The sequence below is a fragment of the Equus asinus genome, chromosome 15 (genome assembly GCF_041296235.1).
Source record: "Equus asinus isolate D_3611 breed Donkey chromosome 15, EquAss-T2T_v2, whole genome shotgun sequence".
Classification (NCBI taxonomy): Eukaryota; Metazoa; Chordata; class Mammalia; order Perissodactyla; family Equidae; genus Equus; species Equus asinus.
The window spans coordinates 39,785,788-39,805,514 of record NC_091804.1 but is presented as its reverse complement, the minus strand read 5'-3'; the positions used below and the strand labels follow the sequence as shown (position 1 = coordinate 39,805,514).

Below are 19,727 nucleotides of genomic sequence, written 5' to 3'. Positions count from 1 at the left end.
CCATAAAAGCTGCTGGGAGGGGCTGGTGACAGACCAGCCAGCCAATGATGCCGTTTCACAGCGGCCTCTTCCTGGGCTCCGTCGGGGTCTCCCACCCCGCGGGTCTGTAATCAGGGCTGCTAAGGACAGTTGTGCAGATGGCCCGGCCGAGGGGGGCATCCAGCCCACGCGACCCTCCCGAGCTGGGCGCCCCGGCACAGAGCTGGTCCCCCTGGGGCACTTGGTCCCTGCGCTCTGGCAGCAGGGCAGGGGTCCACAGACCCCGCAGCCAAGGCCAGCTGCACGGGTGTGCGACCCCTGCGCTCACGTGGGGCCTGCGCTTGGATTTAACGCTCCACTGTCACCATCTAGAAATTCGCGCAAGTTTGAACAAAGAGTCCTGCGTTTTCCTTTGGGCTGAGCCTTAAGAGTTCTATAGCCGGTCCTGCCTGCATATCCCCTCCCGTCAGGTCTCTGGGGGCCTCTGGACTTCCTGCGTCCGTGAGAAATGTCCCCTCAGGCCCCACGGGGAGTTCTGCCCTGAATATCCCAAGGTGGGCCGCCTCCTGGATTCCTGGGGTCAGCTCTCGACGGAAGGAGAACAGAGGGGATCCGACCCCATGACACCAGGGCTCATGGGTCATCAGCAAGGCCAGGAGTCAGGCCCCGCCTGGTCTGTCCTCGTCTGAGAAAGATGGCCCTGATGGCTGTAAATGTCCTGGTCACTCCTGGGGGCTCCTCCTCCTGAGGGCCCCCTCGGGGAATTCTGCAGGGTGCCTGGCCTCGGTGGGTTCTGAGGTCCCTGAGTGGCCACCATCTGGCCTCCACAGTCCCCTTGTTGGTGGGTGAGGGCGAAGCTGCCCCTGAGGACGGGGAAGAAGCACGTCTATTTTTAACTTCCTGTCTCTGTCCATCTCCCTGGGGTCTCGACCCCTGGTTCTGGGGCGAGATGGCCTGGATTGGGTTTCAGGCCCCACCTTCTGGCCTTATTTGCCAGGTAATTCAAGCAGGCTGAAACGCAGCCACACAGCCAAGGCACTCAGCGGCTGGGGCTGGTCAGGCACAATAACCTTAGATGGAGAGCAGGACAGCAGGGCTCCACTAAGCAGGTTGATGCCCGCTTTGTCCCTGGTCCCCGCCCCTGTCCTGGTACCTGAAACCCCTTTGACTCTGGACAGAGCTGTTTATTCCACAAAGAATTCACTTGCGAAAGTAATCTGGTAGGGAAATTTTACACTAAGGTGTGAATGATTGCTACAATATGGCCATATATACTCAATATATAATGATATTTTATGATATAAGGTCATATATAATAAGATGCGCGGGGGAGGCGAAGAAGAGGCCCACCCTGATGCTTCCCATGCCGCCCTGCTGACACGCGCGGCTGCCCTTAACCCCTTCCTGCCTCTCCTCAGCCAGGTCTCGCCTCCCCCAGGCTGTCAGGCAGGTGCCCTCCTGAACCAGGGGCCGTGTGCCGCCTTGGGCTTCCTCCGTTGGGGCGGCTGGGAAGTGTGGGTGGGAAAACCAAGCAGCAGCCCTCGATTTTCCAGGAGAGGAGGCTGGAGACAGAGCACAGCGTGCGTGTGGAGCAGTGAGGGGCACAGACTCGGCCCAGAAGCCGATCACCGAGCCTCAGTTTCCCTGACTGTGGAAAGGGCCAGAGCTCAGAGATGGGCGTAAGGAGGAGCGGGCTAGCGCAGAGTAGGGCTTGAACCTTTCCAGGGCCATGCGCCTGACCATCGTCCTCCGGCCCACCCAGGGCCACCAGACGTGGGGGAGCAGGCAGCTGACAGTGGCGTCGGCTGGAGTGCTGGCCTGAAGCTGTCCACTCGGTCCTGGAGTTGTCCACACCCACCTCCAGTCCCCACTGGAGACAAAGAGTTTCCCAACGACCCCGCCCGCGGGCCTCCCGTGAGGGTGGCTGCAGCAGGTCGCGTGTGCTCATCTGGAAGCTGGCGGGCAGGAGCTACTGAATATTTACAGGGTCCTCCCAGAGCCGGGGGAGCGCCCGCCCCCGGAGGCTGCTCCCTGCACCCCGTGCAACGCCGCCCCGCGCGCAGCCTGATTTCAGCATCCGGAGGCGGACGCCTCGCCTCCTTGGCCGGGTGGCCTTTGGGGCGCCACCACCCGCCCCGTCCTGTCGAGGCTTAGATGGGAGCCGGGCTTCCAGGCACAGCTGCAGGGGCGCGGAGCCCTGGAAGCCGGCAGGTGAGCGCGGCTGCTGCAGCCCCGGCTCAGCTGCCTGTCCACCCCGCGCGCCCTCAAGGACCCCGGCCGGCCCGGGAGCCCCCTCTCCCCAAGCTGCGGCCCTGCCCGTCTCTGCCGGCCCGGAGATGGCAACTCTGTGGAGGGCGTGTTCCAAGAGGTGGGTGATGTGGTCTCGGGGAGGGTGAGGGAGGAGGGAGCACAGCCCCTCTTGGGCTCTGGAAAGTGTCACTTGACATATAAGACGTGGCTAACAGCCCCAGCACTAATGAGGCCCCTGGCTTTGTGCCCAGTACTCCGTGCACAGCACCTTCACTTACTCATCCCCTGGCTGGAGGAGCCTTCTCCATCATCCTGTTTAAACTCGTTATTCCAACTCTATCGCTTTCCTCCGCACTAGGCACTATCTGATATATGGGGTTTTTTTTTTATTATCTTATTTAACTCCTACATATATATCTCCCGTTCCCTTTGCTGGGCATGGCTCGAAGCCCTTACCACTTATTAACTTGTGTAACTCCCAAAGAACCCTTTCTCTGACCCTCATTTTAAAGATGAGAAAACTGAGGCACAGAGAGGTTCGATAACCTACCCAAAGTCACACAGTTTGTAACTGGAGGAGCCAGAGAGAGACCCGGTGTCGGGTCTGGATCCTATGCTTGTTACGCTTCCCACGGTGGCCCCAGCTGGCACGGGAGCTCAGGGGGCAGGGCTCTTGTCTGTCTTGGTTGCTGTTCCCCCACAGCCCCTGGAATGGCATCTGGCCCGCAGTAGCTGCTCAGTAAATACTTGCTGAGCAACTGACTATCTCACGACAGCTTCGTGGGGCTGACTAGGCCCCTTCTGCAGATGAGGAAACTGAGACTCCCCAGGTTAAGTACCTGTCACCTCTGGGGCTGGGGTTTGAGCATGGGTGACTGGCCAGGAGTGTGTGTCCCACCAAACAGTGTGGGCTCCCAGCTTGGCGAGGTGCCTGAGGGTCCAAGGCAGGGTTCCAGGTCTTTCCCGGCTGCAGCATCCTCTGAACCCCATTCTCAGCGGGCCTGGAATCCGTGTTCCTGGCATACTGTTGTGACACAGCCGAGCAGCCGTGTGGGGAACCCGGGGCTTGGGGCTCGGTCCCCGTCAGCAGGGGCGGCCGGCACAGCTCCTCTCTACTGAGTCAACAGCAGGTGTCCGCGTCGGCGCGTGGAATGCGCAGCATCTGGCTGGGCTGGAAACACAGCCTGGCCACCCGAGGAGCCTCTCGGGGACCAGGGCCTGGTGGCAGCCCCGTGGCCCTTCTCCCAGGCCTGGCGAAGGAGCTGGAGCTGTGTCCTGCTTGCCCCCTCCTGGCTCTCCAGCCGGCGGTCCTTGAGGGTGGGACTCCGGCCCCTGGGCCCCCATCTCGGCGCCTGGCTCCGGAGGAAGCCTGGGCCGGGTGTTCGAAGGAATGGAGGAGTCCTGTGCCCTCGATTTTAGGCCTCGAAGGGCAGCAGACTGTGACGGGCTCCCAAGGAGACCGGGAGCTGGGCTGCCAGCAGGAGGACGTCTCGGAGTGAAGTGGAAACGGTGAATCCCAGACAGTGGTCCTCAAAGTGTGATCCGAGGAGCAACAACATTGGCAGCACCTGAGAACACGTTAGAACCCTGTTTGGGGGATCAGTAATCTGAGTCTGACTAGTCCTCCAGGCGGTTCTGAGGACCCCGAGGGGATCCTGCCCCTGCGCCCCGCTGGGCGGTTACAATCCCAGGCTGAGGTCTGCAGACACTTGGGTTTGGATCCCTGCTCCGCCGCCTACGTGATCTGGGGCAAGTCACTTGTCTGAGCCTCAGTTTCCCTCCCTTGCCATGGGGTTAATAATACCTGCCTCCCAGGATGGTTGTGGAAGTTGATATTTATACAGAGCCCCAAGCAAGCGCCGGGCAACAGCAGACGCTCAGCGCGCACCTTCTCCTCGGGTTATCAGTGAGCTCCCCGGGCCCGCGGGCTGCGTGGTGGTGGCGGGTCTGGTGGCCCGATAGACATGGCCCGAGTTTAGTTTCTCTGCGGAGATGTTAGTTGTCACTGTCAAGGTCTTTGCCGCTGCATTTTCCCTGGGAGCTGACCCTCTCCTCCCCCCGCCCATCCTGGGGTCCCAAGATGGTCCGGCCCCTCCAGCATCTTCCCGCCTCCGCTTCAGTCAAGCTTGTGTCCGCTCCTCGTGTCCGCGCACGCCCGTCACACACAGACTCTTCTAGCGCCTCCTCTCCCCCCTTGCTCACTCTGTGCCCCGACTTGGAACACACTTCTTGGGGCGCACCTTTGGTTCTGCTCTTCCTTCCAGATCCAGCTGAGCACCGTGGGTCCCGGGATCTGTCTGCTCTCCGGGCCCCCTGGCGTGCTCTGTTTCCCTGTTCAGTTCAGCTGGGCGTTTGCTGAGCACCTACGGCTTCCCAGGCTGCGGGTGCAGGGAGGATGCAGACAGGCTGTGATTAACATTATGAGAGCAAACATTTATGAAGCACCTACAAAGTGCTCCCGTTGTCCAAACGTTTGACCTGGCATCTGAGAGAATTCCTAGCACCCCCCTCTGATGGAGGTTCCATGGTTTTCCCATTTGACAGATGAGAAAACTGAGGCTCGGTGGCGTGTTAGTGTAGAGGGGAAGTCCCTTTAACGAGGAACCCCCAGATACAGGGGCTTAAATGAGACGCTTATTCCTCCCTCTCTGCTGACAGCATGGAGCCGTGGGTGGCCTGCTCGCCAGGCTGTTCAGGGTCCTTCTTCCCCTCTTGATGCTCAGCCATCGCCGTGGGGCCCTGGTGCACGCGGTGGAAGCTGTGCACCAGGGGAGGATGGGGAGAGAACGGCTAGCAGCTCCCCTCTAAGAAACTGACCCAGCGGTGGGCTTTACGTGTCACTCCCTTGTCTCTTTTGTGAGAAGGCAGCCATGAGGCCACGGGGTCGGGGGGCAGTGTCTTTAGAGGATGAGATGGACTTAAACACGCCTGGTGGTGAGTGCAGGCTGCGCCAGCCAGCCCCAGTCCCGAGCTGAGTGGACAAGGTGCAGCATCACAAGACTCTAGAGGGGGCTTCGATGCCAACGAAACCAATTCCATAGTGTAACGAGGGCACCCTGGCCCTGCACAACTGCGATCAATGCTGGAAGGCTGAGAGACACAGCTGTCCCAGCCGGGAGACATTAGTTCCTAGGATCATCCAGTCCACACTCTCAACTCCAATAGGCATAAGCCAAAAAGAGAACCAAGTGGTATGTATCCGAAAGTCCATGGACAGCTCTAGCTTCAGGCATAGCTGGATCCAGGAACTCGTCATGTGGATTTGGGCGGTCTCCACCTGCTTCTCTCCGTGTTGGCTCCATTCTCCCTACATGGTGGCAAAGGAGGTGGCCGGAAGCCCCGGGTGTGTGTTCCCTGAGATGAGACATGCTGGTGGGAAGAACCTCCCCCTCCAGTGAATTTGGAACCGAATTCCTGGCAGGGTTCCTGGCTGGACTTGTGTCCCGTGCCTCTCCCTGGGCCGGGGGTAGAATATGTTGACCATCCCAGGACTGGGACATGGGTGTGCCTCAGAATGCGCATGTATGCGTGTGCGTGTGTGTGTGTGTGTGGTGATTTGTTAGGCCATCTCCCTCCAAACCACATGTATAAAGAGCAGCGTTGGAGAGGTGCCCCAGAGGAAAGTGAGGTGCTATTAACAGAGGGAGGGGGATGGCAGCTGGGCAGGCAAAGCCATTGGGTGCCCACCCAACGGGTACACCACAGGACTACGATTTGGCCTCCCACGTTGCTTTGCCTACACAGACAGAGCATGCTGAACAGAGGACATTGGCATTTGGGCTGCTCGATTGTATTTCTCACTGTAAGTTAATTTCTCATATCCGGTTATTATTATTATTATTATTTTAATCCTCAAATCCAAGCCCTCATTTTACAGATGAGGAAACCAAGGCCCAGGGAGTTTAGGCAACTTTCTCAAGACCATGAAGCTTGCTGGCGATGGGGTGGGCCTGAGCCAGGTCTCCTGACTGCCTGGGGCCAGGGCCTCTGTTCCCAAAGTGCCTGCCCCTGGATGGGCTTTGTCCATCCCTCTGCTCTGACCCCTCCATTCCTTCTCACAGAAAGTCCATCCACGGGAACTCAGTGAGATCTCGGATGCCTGCGAAATCCTCCAAGATGTACGGCACACTGCGGAAGGGGTCTGTGGGCCCCGACCCCAAGCCGCAGCAGGTGAAGAAGATCTTCGAAGCACTGAAGAGAGGCCTCAAGTAAGGACGAGTGCTGTTGCCTCTAAAAAGTGTGTTTTGGGGCTCACCTGCTTGCTCCTCTCTGCTTCCTCCTGGGGAGCGTGGTTGGGTCTTCTCTGTAAGAGGCCACAGAGGGAGCTCCCAGTTATTCATTCAGTCAACAAGCATGTCCTGAGCGCAGCCACGTGCTTGGCCCCGTCCTTGGGTGCTGGGGACACAGCAAATATGGCAGGAGGACCTGGTCTCACAGAGCTTAGAGTGCAGAGGAGGAGAGGCAGTAAAGAAGGAACGTGAACAATAACGTAACTTCCACCAGCCCTGAGTGCAGTCAAGAAAGGTGATGGAGAGACAGCGCGTGGAAGGCCTGTCAGACAGGGTGGCCCAAGGAGACTCACTGAGGAGGTCCCAATGGTTCCTGAGACCTCAACAGTCTGAGAAGAAGCGTCATGCTGGCCTCTGGGGGACAAGCATCCTAGGCAAAGGGAACAGCAGGTGCAAAGACCTTGAGGCGGGCGTGTGCGCAGCAGCAGGACGTCGGGGGGGCTGGATTTGAGTGAAGGGCAGACTGACTGAGCTGGACAGAGGCTGGAAGAGAAAGATTCAGTCACTCCCTCCATGTGTCTTAATTGAGGGCTTATGGAGTGCCAGGCGCACAGAAACACAAAAATCCCTGACCCCTGGAGCTGGCATCCTAGTGGGGACAGACAGGGCCACTTTGGGATACATTCGAAGGTGGAGGGGACAGGATTGCTGGCGGGATGGGATGTGGGGGTGGGGGACGGGGTAGAGAGGCTGTCCACGAGGAGAGGACAGGCGGTAGCTGGTACAGATCTGGGGACCGTGGAAGAGGTCTGGGCCCAGAGAGAAACGTGGTGAGCACAGTGGGGCCCGGGAGCAAGCTCGAGGCCTGGGCTGCGTGGCTGCTCACAGCTCTGGTGCCTTCAAGCGCAGCATCCTTGCCTGACGCCGCCCCGCCTCCCTGGCTGTGCCGCCTGCGGCTCTCCTGCCAGAAGCCCCTGCACATTTCTCCCTCCGTCCTGCCTCCTCCTCCCCGGCGCGCCGCGCCGGTGCAGGCCACTTCCTCCATCCCTGGTCTGCGGCAGCAGCCTCCTTGCTGCTCTCACAGCCCCCACCTCGCCCCTCCTCCCCCTGCCCCTCCCTCCTCTGCTCTAATCTCTTCCGTGGCTCCCTACTGCCCTTGGGGGGCATTCAGGGTCCTTTCTGACCTTCGACCTTTCCAGACTTTTCTTTCATTATTTACTCCTGTCCCCACCGGGCCTTAGCCTATCCACAAATGTGCCTTGGCTCTTCCCGCATGAGTCTGTGCCTTGGTCTTGCGAAACAGCACCCGGGCAGTGGAGAGTCGCGTCACGGGGGCTGCGGCTCCCCGGGTCTCTCATCCAACGCATGTTTATTGAGGTGAATGCTGTTCTTTGCTCCTGGGGCGCCCTGCCCTCCACCTCGTCACCCTCTCTGATTGACAACAGCAGCAGCCACGACTTATTCGAGGCGTTATATTCATCCTGTCCTTGAACCTCTAAAGAGCCCTGTGAGAAATCTCAGCCTCCTTTTCCAGGCGAGGAAACTGCGTCCCAACAATAGAAAACGACTTGCCCAGGATCGCATGGCCAGGAAGCGGGGCGGGGGTTCCTGGGCAGATGCTGGCCTGACCCACTGCTCCCCCTGGGCTCGGGGCCAATGTCACCTCCCCCACTGGCGGGGCCTGGCTCCCCACCCAGGGGGCCTCCCTCGCGCTCCTCCCACGATGGGCATGACATGCCTGGCCCGGCGCTGGTGCAGAGTAGGCGCTGGGGTGTGTGCCTGGAGGGCGGAGGCCTCCCCGGAGGCGACTGTCTCCCGGGACAGCTCCTGGTGACCCCATATGTTTGAGACTTATCTGGGGTCAATGGCATCCCATTCTTCCCGGGGAGCTCAACTCCTGAGCAAGCAGTGGCCTGGCAGAAGGTGGTATAGGTGGACCCAGAGAGGGTGAGTCACCTTCCTGGGGTGACCCAGCAAATTTATGATGGAGCAAGATAGGGCCCCCACTCCGGCCCCCAAGTCCAGATCTTGGATTTCCTGTCCGAATCTCTCTGGCTAGAAAACACAACTTGAAATGTCCCCTCTCGGCCCACAACTCTGTGCTTTCTAGAATGGGTTTTCCAGGCCCTTTCCGGCCCTGGCCCCGGGCATCTGTGAGGGAGGCGTGCTCTCGCTGACCTCCCCATGGGCTGCGGTGGAGGTGTTGGCCCCTGGAGCCCGCTGCCTGGTTTCAGACCTGGTTCGGCCTCTTCCTGCCGTGTGACCCTGTGCTGGGTGACTGGGTGTCGTCACTGGTCAGTCGGCCTGTCTCTAAAATGGGTGTCACAGCAGTAGCGCCTGTATATGGGACTGTTTGGGGAATTACCTGAGAGAGTCCCCACTGTGCAGAGCGCCGGGCAGGCAGCCCTCGGCATGTGGGACGTGGAGGCCGAGCGGCTGGGCCAGGCTTGGGTGGCAGTGATGGCTCTGCCCTCTGAACTCGGAGCCCGCTAGGACCACCGCTGGTGCCGCCCCACTGGGGAGCACTGGTCGTCCGCCTGTTTCTTTTCCTCTTCTTGCTCCTTTTCAAACTCTGCCCTCGTCCCCTCACAGGGAGCATCTGTGCGTCCAGCAGGCCGAGCTGGGGTACCTGTCAGGACGCCACAAGGACGCCCGCAGGAATTCCAGGCTGGTGAGACCTCCTGCCCTTCCCACCCCGCAGCCGGCGGGGCTCAGGGCGGACCCCTCTCACCCCCTTGCCTGTATCTGGGTGTGAATCCCGTCTCAGAACTCAGAGGGCAGGGAAGGGACTTTAGTTTACGACGAATTAACCTCACAGGCTGGTGGGAAGCTCCCCCCGCCCCCTCGCCCCGCCATACTGCCGCAGGTCATCCTGTGTCTTAGGGCTCAGCTCCGTCCTCTCTGGGTCTAGAAGCGCCCTAGGGCAGGTGGGTGCCCAGAGGCGCGCATGTTTTCGATGCCCTATTTCCCAGGCCTTGGCCATCTGGGTGCCTTGCCATCCGGGCGGCTTCTGCGATGCCAGGAAATTGGGTTGGGCATCGACTCTGGGTGTGTCACAGTGGCCCTGACGCTGGCTCCACCAAGCCTGCGTCCCCAACATCCAGCAGTTCTGTGGTCCTCCTGCCATCTGGAGGGCGTGGCTGGCTCCAGACTCACCCCCTAGCAGAGCCAGATTTAGCAAAAAAGAGACCCCCAAACCAAGACCAGAAACAAACAGGCAAACAAATAGGATGCCCAGTTAAATTTGATTTTCAGATAAACAACAAAATTTTCCAGTATAAGTACGTTCTGGGCAATGGTTGGGACACATACTAAAAAAAAGATTGCTTGTTTATGGGGAACTTCCATGTAACTGGGGTCCGTAGGGTCCCTGCTTGCCCTGCCGCATCCTGTCCCTCCGCAGAGGCTCTTTCTTTCCAGTCTCAGGAAGACCCTCCCATCCTTAGTGCGACTAGACTTCTAGAAGCAAAAGCCAGGGGGCCTTGCTGCTGGTTCCAGCACCCCTCCACCAAAGCCCGGAGCCCGGAGCAGGCCACCCGCTCCGTGAGGGACTGCAAAGACCGGGAGAGGGAAACGGGTCTTTCTCTCAAAATAGCATCCAGCCTCCTCCGGATCGAGCTCCAGCGGAGGAGACCCTGGAGGTCGGAGGGGTGGGAGGCTGGGCCCCCAGCCTCACGAGTGGGCCGGCCCCCTTGGGGAAGGCTGGCTGGCTGGCTCAGTCACTCCTTGGCCCCCTTCTTGCCCTTGGTGGGCGGGTGGTCAGCGCGGATGGTGCCAGGATCCCGCTGCTTGTTCCCCACCCAGCCCAGCGCCCGCCACACCCTCCCATGTGGCTCAGTGGTTCTCACGGCCCGTCTCTCTTGGACCTAGAAGTGACTCTAAGGGAGGCGAGGGTTTAAGGGGTCATATGTTTTAGCTGCTCTCATTTCACACACGGGCACACTAGGCCAGGGACGGGGCAGCCACTCCACTGGGGCTGCACAGCCGGATGACAGGCCTGGGGTCCTGCCTCCCTGGAAGCTGCTGGTTCTCGGTTTCTGAGAGGCTGCTGTGCGGTCACTTTTCTTTCCAAAGGCTTGGGGACGTTCCCATTTCTTTATTTCTTACACGGAGTTTTCATATCGTAATCCCAGGCGTACAATTTCACATAAAAGCTTACACAGGAAAATGCAGACTTTCAGGGGTTTAGCCCATCTTTCCTTTCTGCTTGAGGCCCCATCTTCTCTGTTAACCCTTGAGGACACAGTCTAGGATTTACCTTTCCGTATTTTCTCCCTGGTCACATAATCGCACGTACAGATGTGCACAGAGGGTTTGGTCCACGGCTGTCTCATAAAGATGAAATCTCGCTCACATCCTCTCCTGCATCCCGCTGTCTCTCCTGGTGCATCGTCAACCTTGTGGAGACTCCTCCGGGCCCAGACACGGTGACTGTAACCCACGTGGGCAAACCAGAGCCTCTTTTAGAAACAAACTTTATCCGCGCACGGCCACACCCGTCATTACGTGCCGTCTGTGGCTGCTTTCACGCCACAGCGGCAGAGACCATGTGGCTGCAGAACCTAAAATATTTACCATCCAGCCCGTTAACAAAGACTTGCTGGCTCTGACAGTATGTTCTTTTCACTGGCAGCACCCCGGCCCCAGCGGGGCTGAACGGTCCACATTGCCATTTCCTAAGGCCGGAGCTCGTGGGCGGTGCCCTCTGCCCACTCTCGGTTCTTCTGGTCATGGCTGAAGTCATCCCCTAAACAATGAACCACGATGGTCCCCATTTTGTTGAGTGCTTATTGTGTTCTTTATTCTTCATAGCACTCCTTTCGGGCAGGTGCTACAGCTACCCCCTTTTACATAAGCAGGTAGGGGCTCAGAGAGGTGGAGTAACTTGCCTGGGACACACAGCTGGGAAATCGGGCCAGGCCTAGAACTGCCTCTCCCGAAGTGCCTGTGGGTACTCACTCCTCCTCTGTGGCCTGGACCATGGCCGGCTGACTGCAGGCCTCAGAGGATGGAGTGGCTGCCGGCTTCTCTGTCCTCTGAGCTCAGGCACCCCTGCAATGTAGTCTCGTGCGTCTTGGAGGAGCGTCCGGATCGCTGACCCTTCTCCTCTCTCCTTCCCCCCTCAGGCTTTCTATTACGACCTGGACAAGGTGAGTGAGGCTTCCCCTGTCTGCACGTGTGAGGCACGTGGGCCGAGGCTGGGCCTGGCTGACGAGTATAACAACTTTGTTCGCATTCCATCCTCCGGCCACCTCCTCGTTTTACAAATGGGGAAACTGAGGCTCACCGATGAGCCCTCCCCTGGGATGGTGAGGGGCTGGCCTGGCTTCGAGCCCAGTTCTCTGTGTTAGGACCTGCAGGAGGGGGGCAGAGCCGGGTGGTGGGGGGGGCAGGCCCCTTTACAGCATCTTTTCTTTTTCTGGAGAAGCAAACGCGCTCCGTGGAAAGGCACATCCGGAAGATGGAGTTTCACATCAGCAAGGTCAGTGGGCCCTGCCGTGCCGCAGGCTGGGGCCGGGGAAGTCTTGGGCTGGCTGGGCCTCCGCTGGGTTAGCTCCCAGCCTTCCGGGTGCTGGGCGGCTGGAGGAAGCTGAAGAGGAGCCGGGGCTGCAGGGCCGAGCCCTGAGGTGGGGACCAGGGGTGGACTGTGGGGTTTAGACAGCAAAACCTCATGCTTGGTCTCAGAGGGCTGGGAAGGTTGAGTCCAAACTCCCATTGTAGTGATGGGAGAGTGGAGGCCCAGAGAGGGACAAGGGTTGGCCCAAAGTCGCACAGCAAGTCCTTTAAGCTTTAAAGTCTGTAGACCCTTCCAAGATCTCGCTTTACTCTCCCCCAGGACATGAGGAACCCACCTCCCCTGTTTTATAGCCGAAAACTCAGGCAGGGGTGGGGGTGACGCCTTCCCTGTCCAGTTCACTAGTTTTCATTGTGCACCAACTGCACGCCAGCCGCTGCCAGGTGTGGGGATATGGAGTGGACGAGGCAGACGTGGTCCCTGCCCCCGTGGGCTCACCCTCTATGGGGTGGGGGAACGAGAGTCGAGAGCGTGACCGTGCAGGGTGCGATGCCATCAGGGGTTGGGGTGGGGATGTCAGCTGGGGCAGCCTCTCCGAGGGTGAGGGTGGCAGGTGGCCCTGGGGCCCTGCCCCCCCAGCCCGGGTGGCACCCAGCGGCCTGTGCCCACAGGTGGATGAGCTCTACGAGGGCTACTGCATCCAGTGCCGCCTGCGCGACGGCGCCTCCAACATGCAGCGTGCCTTCTCCCGGTGCCCGCCCAGCCGTGCCTCTCGGGAGAGCCTGCAGGAGCTGGACCGCAGCCTGCAGGAGTGCACCGAGGTGGGCGCGGGCGCTGGGGGCTGGGGTGGGCCCCGGGGAAGATGGTTCTCCGCCCATGGGCCTCTGACGGCAGGGTCTGTGCGTTCCCCCGCGGCCAATCCCGGGCCAGCGGCGAGCGCCCTGTGTGGGGCTTTGCAGGACATGTGGCTCATCGAGGGGGCCCTGGAGGTTCACCTGGGCGAGTTCCACGTCAGGATGAAAGGTAATGAGCTGAGTAGGGGCAGAGGCCAGTCTGGGTGGGGTGTCAGAACTTCTGGGGCTCCCGGACTTCTGCTGAGGGTCAAGGGTTGGTCAGACTCCCAGTGGTCCAGGCCCAGCCCTGGGTTCCCATTCGTGTGACATGTGACCTTGGGAAAGTCCCGTCCCCTCTGTGAGTTGGATGTGAGGGCCCAGGCCTGGCTAGTGTCCGTCATGACAGCTTATCCCTCCGTGAAGCTGCTACCTACCCTTGGGTGGGGGCAGGGGGCATCCCCGGTGAGGGCCTGTGGTCCACGGGCAGGGGCAGCGGAGGGCAAGAGGAGATCAGCCCGTCTCTGTGTTCCAGGCTTGGTGGGCTATGCACGCCTCTGTCCTGGAGACCAGTACGAGGTATGGCCACCCTCTAGGGTCAGTCCTCAGGGCTCCCCGCCAGGCCTTGGGGGTTGGGAGCTGCTGGGAACTGGGGTCCCAGCTGGGTTTGTCCCCATCCCCACCTGGCTGGAAGGGAGGGCCCCCTGGCAGGTGGGGCGTCCACCTGGGGCTGACCTGTCCCTTCTTGGGCCTCGTCCACAGGTGCTCATGCGCCTGGGCCGCCAGCGCTGGAGGTTGAAGGGCCGGATTGAGTCGGATGACAGTCAGACCTGGGAGGAAGAGGAGAAGGCCTTCATCCCCACCCTGCACGAGAACCTCGAGATCAAGGTGGGTGGGGCCTAGGGGCAGGGCCGGGGCACCCAGGGGCTCCGATCGGAGACCACCCACAACTCCCCATCCCCCAGGTGACAGAGCTGCGGGGCCTGAGCTCGCTGGCGGTGGGCACAGTGACATGTGACATCGCCGACTTCTTCACGACCCGGCCGCAGGTCATTGTGGTGGACATCACAGAGCTGGGCACCATCAAGCTGCAGCTGGAGGTGCTGTGGAAGTGAGTAGGGGCCACTTCCCCAGCCCTGCTGCCCCACCCCAAGGCCAGCCCCAAGCTCCCACCGAGGGACTCCCACCCAGAGAGAAGAGACAGGCCCTTGCTGGCTCCCCCTGGTGGCCTGACCACGCACTAGCATCCACATGGGCATCCTGCCCTCATCCTGCCCCAGGGACAGGCCTGGGCCAGACCCTCTGGCAGGCCTCGCCCCTCTGAGTTGTAATTCCTTCTCACTTTGGAACGAGTGGCTTTTCAAGAGCCAAGCGGCCCCCTGGGCTGGGCTCCCTGGAGGGGCTGTCTCTGCCCAGGATGGTGCTCCCTGCTGCTCCCGCACCTCAGTCCTCTCTGACCCCTGCTGCCCAGCGGGCTCAGGCTGATCGGTCACCTTGAGTGCCCCCTGGGCCACAGACCCGTGGATGGGGGACACTCATGGAACGCTCCTGCCTGGGGTGGGGGTGCTGCCCTGAGCATTGCATTTCAGTGGCCGCGGGTGGTTCCCAGAGGGCGGGTGGGCAACAGCGCTCTCTTCCCCAGTGAGACCCTGCATTTCGACGGACCCTTCCCCTCGTTCCCCAGGGCAGATGCAGCAGGCACCAAGGGGCTGGGCTGGGCTGCCTGTCCTGCAGCTCACTCTGACCAGCGGGGGCCGGTCCCCACTCCCCTGGGGTGGGTGTCTGGGCGTGGCCCCAGAGCTGCTGCTGTCTCTCAGGAGGCAGGTGAATTTGGGCGAGTGGTCACCCCAGCCTCAGTGTCCCCATTTGTCTAGGGGCCGGAGCACGTGCTCTGGGAGCCCCCTGGAGCACACAGGGCAGAGGGCTGCCAGCGCCACACCACCTCGGCCGGGCCCTGGGCGGGCAGGGGAGGTGTCCTGGAAGGGCTGCAGGGCCTCTGCCCGTGGGCCCACCTGCGCCAGGCTGAGCGTCACCCCCCCACCCTGCCGTGGACCCAGCCTCACCCGTCACGGGGCCGACACGACATCCTTCTGTAGTGGCGCCCCTTCCAGATGAGCAATCTGAGGGGTGGGGACACAGTCTACCCAGACAATGGCAGAACTGAGCGGCCACCGCTCACCTGCTGAGCTGCTCGAGGGGCCTCTGAGCGGGGTGTCCCTCACATGTGCCATCCGGCCAAGGGCCTCAGCGTGCTGGAGGCCGAGAGACGTTTCCCAGACGGCTGCGAATGGGGACCTTGAGTTCCTGGGCACTGGCCAGGCCCTGCGCCTCCCCCAGCCTCCATCCTCCTGAGACCCCTGGGTCCTGTCTGTGCCAATGTCCTCCCAGGACCGGTGACCCCTGTCCTCTCCTCCAGCCCGTTTGACACCGAGAGCTTCCTGGTGTCGCCCAGCCCCACGGGCAAGTTCTCCCTGGGGAGCAGGAAGGGCTCCTTGTACAACTGGACGCCCCCGAGCACCCCCAGCTTCCGGGAGAGATACTACCTGGTGAGTGAGCCTGTGGGGCCTGGGGGGTGCTCTCCGAGCCGGCACGGGGGCTGGGCCAGCAGCGGCCACCTCCAGAAGTAGCGAGCCTGGGCTCAGCCTCCCTTCCTTGGGGTTCTCCTGGGTGTTTTCTGTGCTTTCTCCTCTTGCTGCTGGCTCTCCACGCTGGGGGCCTCTGGATTTGGTTCCTGGGCGCCTGGGATGGGCTCTCTGGACGGTTCCACCGCCCCAGCCGTGGCCTGGGCCTCCAATGCGTTTGTTTCAAACTTGAACGCAGTATGTGTTTCTAGCAGGTAATACTCTGAGACCGTGTACAGTGAAACATCTTTCCTGCGGCCGCCAGGGAACTGGTCCCCTCCCTAGCGGCAACCACTGTGGTCGCCTTCCCCTGGATCCGCTCCGTGCCGCCTGGCAGCCGGGGCGCCTCCTCCTCCGGCTCCCCCTCCAGAGCAGCCTCTTTAGCCTCGTGAGGCACGGGCGGCAGAGCAGAGCCCCCTGTCCCGGGCTCCCTCAGTCTCTCCCGCGCCACGTGCATGTGTGGCTGCATCCTACTTCCTTTGAGACATTGAGGCTGCTTGCGTTTTTGGTGTCGCCAGCGACAGGGCAGTGAAGAACCTTGCACATGTGTCCCTCCACCCGAGTGCGAGTGCCTCCCCACAGCGCGTGCCCCAGCAAGAGTCTAGGCAGAGAGACGGGGGCGGGGAGGGTGACGCTGGGCTGGACCCTCAGCGGGGAGCGAGGCTTTACACGAGCCCAGCAACCTGTGCGCTTACAGAAGACTGTCTGGTCATGGGGGCCAGCGCATCTCGGTTGACATGTCATCTATAGTGGAGAGCATGGACTCTGGAGCCCCACAGCCTAGGTTCAAATTCTGTCTATGCCTCTTACCTGAAGTGTGACCTTCGACAAGTTGCTCAACCTCTCTGGAGTTCGATTTCTGTATCAGAGAAATGAGAATGACAGCACTGCCCTGATGGGGTCTTGTGAGGGGTAAATGAATGAATAACGAGAAGTGCTTGAGAGGAGGCCAGGCAAGAGGCGGGGCAGCAGGAGCATCGACCGTGATGCTGGGGCTGCTTGACACGCAGAGGGCGAGGGTTTGTGCCGCACGCCTGCATTCAGATCGTTGCCCTCTGCTCCGGCCCGGGCCGGCCTCTAGAGGTCAGAACGCTGCGCCCTCCTGGAGGCGAGGGTGGAACGCAGTGGGATCGGAAGCCCCTTAGGGCGGGTGACCGCTGAATGCTTCAGGACAGCTGCTGTTTTCAGAGGATGAACACTCAGTGCGTACCACAGCCAGGTCCTCACTCCTTCATTCACTCACTCATTCAAAACCACGGCTAGGCTCTAGGCCAGGTGAGGACATCAGGAGCAGGGGGAAATCCAGCGTGGGGGAAGGGACCACCAGGGCAAGGTGGGAGTTACTATTTAAGATAAAGTGTCCAGGGAAAGGTCCCTAGAAAAGGTGACATCTGAGTAAGGACCTGAGGGGGCAAGGGCACAAGCCACAACACATGGGGAAGAACGTCACCCATCAGTGACGCTGAGAACATAGTCAGTTCAAAGGCCCTGAGGTGGGAATCTGCGAATGAGCCTGGAGGGTGTAAGAAACAGCAAGGAGGCCACTGGGGCTGGAAAGGAGTGAGTTACAGGGGTGACGGCGACAGGGAGAGGTTCCAGGCTCCTGGCAGCACCTCTGGGTCGCCAATCACCTTGGCGGACCTCAGTCATCCTGAGAATGTGAGCGTGCAGAGCAAGCGTCTGTGGGGGCCTCGGGGCAGCCATGGGCGTCCCTGGGATGGCCGGTGAGGCAGGTCCTATGTCTCTCTCTCCAGTCTGTCCTGCAGCAGCCAGCACAGCAGGCCTTGCTGGTGGGTAGGCCGAGGGCCACCTCCGTCCTCAGCTGCCTGTCTGACAGTGACCTGCAGGGCCCCGGCCTGCGGAGCCACAGTCAGGAGCTGCCTGAGATGGACTCCTTCAGCTCCGAGGACCCCCGGGACACTGAGACCAGCACATCAGCGTCCACCTCAGATGTGGGGTTCCTGCCCTTGGCCATCGGCCCCAACGCCTCCATTGAAGAGGAGGCTCAGGAGGACCCCCCGGTCCTGGGCCTTCTGCCAGAGGCGGCCCACCTGGCCGGAGGCTCGCGCGTGGAGCCGCCTGGCTGGAGGAATTTGGGAGCAGAGAGCCCCACCCTGCCACGGGGCTCCCCATTCCAAGACCACAGGATCTCAGGGAGCCAGGAAGCCCCCGATGAAGGAGAAATCAGGCACGGAGCGGACGGGCCTGGGGAGAGCCTTGAGGGGCCCCTCCAGGAGGTCCTGGACTTACTGGGATCCATGGACTCCACCCAGCCCCGGCTCCGGGAGCTGGAGTACCAGGTCCTCGGCTTCAGGGACCGGCTGAAGGTATGTCCCCTCTTTGCTGGGCAGCACCTGGCTTTGCTGATGGTGTAACGATTGGGAGTGGGTTCTGGGGGCAGCCAGCCTGGGCTGGCCTCCCTGCCTCACGCCATGTGACCCGGGCGGGCGATGTCTCCTCTCTGGGCCTCAGTCTGCTCACCTGCCAAGTGGGGACAGCAGGCTTATCAGGCTGGGAGGAGGATTCTCAGAGGAAGTCGGGGCTCAGAGTGGACCTGGCCAGAACCCAGCCCGTCTTACATCTTCTGACCCGGTCAGCTGGGGCTGCGGCTCGGCATTAAGATCCCAAGCTTGGGGTGCTCTCAGGGTCAGAGCCACACCCCACACGGAAGCTTCTCGACAGGGCCCACGCCAGGGGCCGTTCTCAGGTGGCGTCCAGAGGTGCAGGCCAGGGCAGACTGTGCCATTTTCTTTGGTTTACATAACTTTAAATGTACGTCAAATAAAATGTCTAACACCAGCACCCACTGACACAGCAGTTAACTTATGCAAACACCATGCCTGTGGAGGATGCAGGGGCACTGCCGTAGCTTCCGTCTCTTCCAAACTCAGTCCTGGCTGGTTCACCCCCACATCACACACAGCCAGGTGACAGGGAGCTGAGCCTGCATCCACGCCCGGGAACTTTAAAAACAGACTGACTGTTGGCCACCGCTGCGGTCTTTAAAAAGGACCTGCCGGAAGATCTGGAGAGAAGGATTGCAGAAAGGGTGTCACCTTTTTGTGTTTCTTAAAAGCATTCTTACATAGAACAGCGTGAGTTGGCACGACGCAGCTTCTGCCACAGACCTGTATTCTGAAAAATTATACCCACTTTACCTAGAAATCTTAAAATAAGACTGCAAGAAGGCAATAATTTTGAACGCCTTTGAGGAACTTCTTTGTTTGGCAAACCAAGTTAGAACAGAACAAATGAGGAGAGGCTGTGGTTTAGTTTGACTTTTGAAAGAGAATATACACACGCTTCTATGTGTGTAAATACGTACGTGCATATATTTCAGTCTATACAGCTGGCTCTCACTATTCACGGGTTCTGTTTTTGCAAATTCACCCACTCGCTAGAATTTATCTGTAACCCCAAAGTCAATATGCTCGATGCCCCATGGTCGCTCGAGGGCGTGTGCAGGGGGAACGCCACGTCCCGATGCGCATCCCTGCGGAGGTGGGACGCGCTGATGCTCTGCTTTCTCGTGTCGGCCACCTGGATGCAAGTGTCCCCCTCAGTCTAGTTAGTGCTGTTTTTCACATGGTTGTACTTGTTTTTGGCGATTCCACTGTTTACAACGGCCCATGAGCGGCATGCTGACGTGCCGTCCAGCATCCCCAAGCGCAGGGAGCGGTGATGGGCCTTCTGGAGAAAGTGCGTGCGTTCTGTCAGCTGGCTCCGGCGCGGGTCACGGTGCTGCTGGCTGTGAGCTCAGTGCTGGCCAGTCAACAGCAGATATTAAATACAGCGCCTTTGAACAGAAACCCGCGTCAACGAGGTTCTGTGCTGATGGTTGATGAAAATGTTGTGACCTGAGGCTCACGGCCGTGGCACCCCCAGGAGCAACGGTTCGGTGTCCGCGGCGACTTTAGAGACCACAACCACTGCGAACGATGAGAACTAACTATGCGTGCGCGCGCACACACAAACTTTCTACCAGAAAGGAAACCTCTGCAACTCGCCTTGTTACTCTCCCGTTGCTCAAGGTTTTCTCTTGGGGCCCCCTCTTAGGGCCCCAGCTCTGGCTCGGGGGCAGTGTGTCTGCTCGGGCTATGTCTTAGGCGCACTTAGTTGGGACGAGGCCCAGTGAGCTGGGCACGGGGACGGGAGCCAGCCCTGGAGTCCCACCACATATCGGAACAAGACCGGAATTTCCATTCGTGGATTTCTAGATGCCAAGGAAGGGACCTGTCACCTGGAGGCACTGAGCACCAGTGGCAGGAGCGGTGGTTCCAAGGCCCCTCCCCGGGGAGGGTCT

At 60.4% G+C, this 19,727-nt stretch overlaps 1 protein-coding gene across 16 annotated transcripts in view; it reads left to right on the top strand.

Moving 5' to 3' along the window:
* The window catches only part of RIPOR3 (RIPOR family member 3), a 106,081-nt gene that overhangs the window by 74,609 nt on the left and 11,745 nt on the right, over positions 1-19,727 (top strand). For 11 of the 16 annotated variants that reach the window (XM_070486121.1, XM_070486123.1, XM_070486118.1 and 8 more), the window contains 11 exons: positions 6,291-6,437; positions 9,051-9,129; positions 11,585-11,608; positions 11,884-11,940; positions 12,645-12,794; positions 12,933-12,996; positions 13,339-13,382; positions 13,566-13,691; positions 13,769-13,914; positions 15,220-15,349; positions 17,179-17,751. In XM_070486121.1, the coding sequence (XP_070342222.1) occupies positions 6,291-6,437; positions 9,051-9,129; positions 11,585-11,608; positions 11,884-11,940; positions 12,645-12,794; positions 12,933-12,996; positions 13,339-13,382; positions 13,566-13,691; positions 13,769-13,914; positions 15,220-15,349; positions 17,179-17,751 (1,540 nt within the window). Of the gene's footprint in view, positions 1-913; positions 2,348-6,290; positions 6,438-9,050; positions 9,130-11,584; positions 11,609-11,883; positions 11,941-12,644; positions 12,795-12,932; positions 12,997-13,338; positions 13,383-13,565; positions 13,692-13,768; positions 13,915-15,219; positions 15,350-17,178; positions 17,752-19,727 lie in introns of those variants that run through there. The other 5 variants (XM_070486128.1, XM_044748519.2, XM_014832575.3 and 2 more) reach the window with 2 other exon arrangements.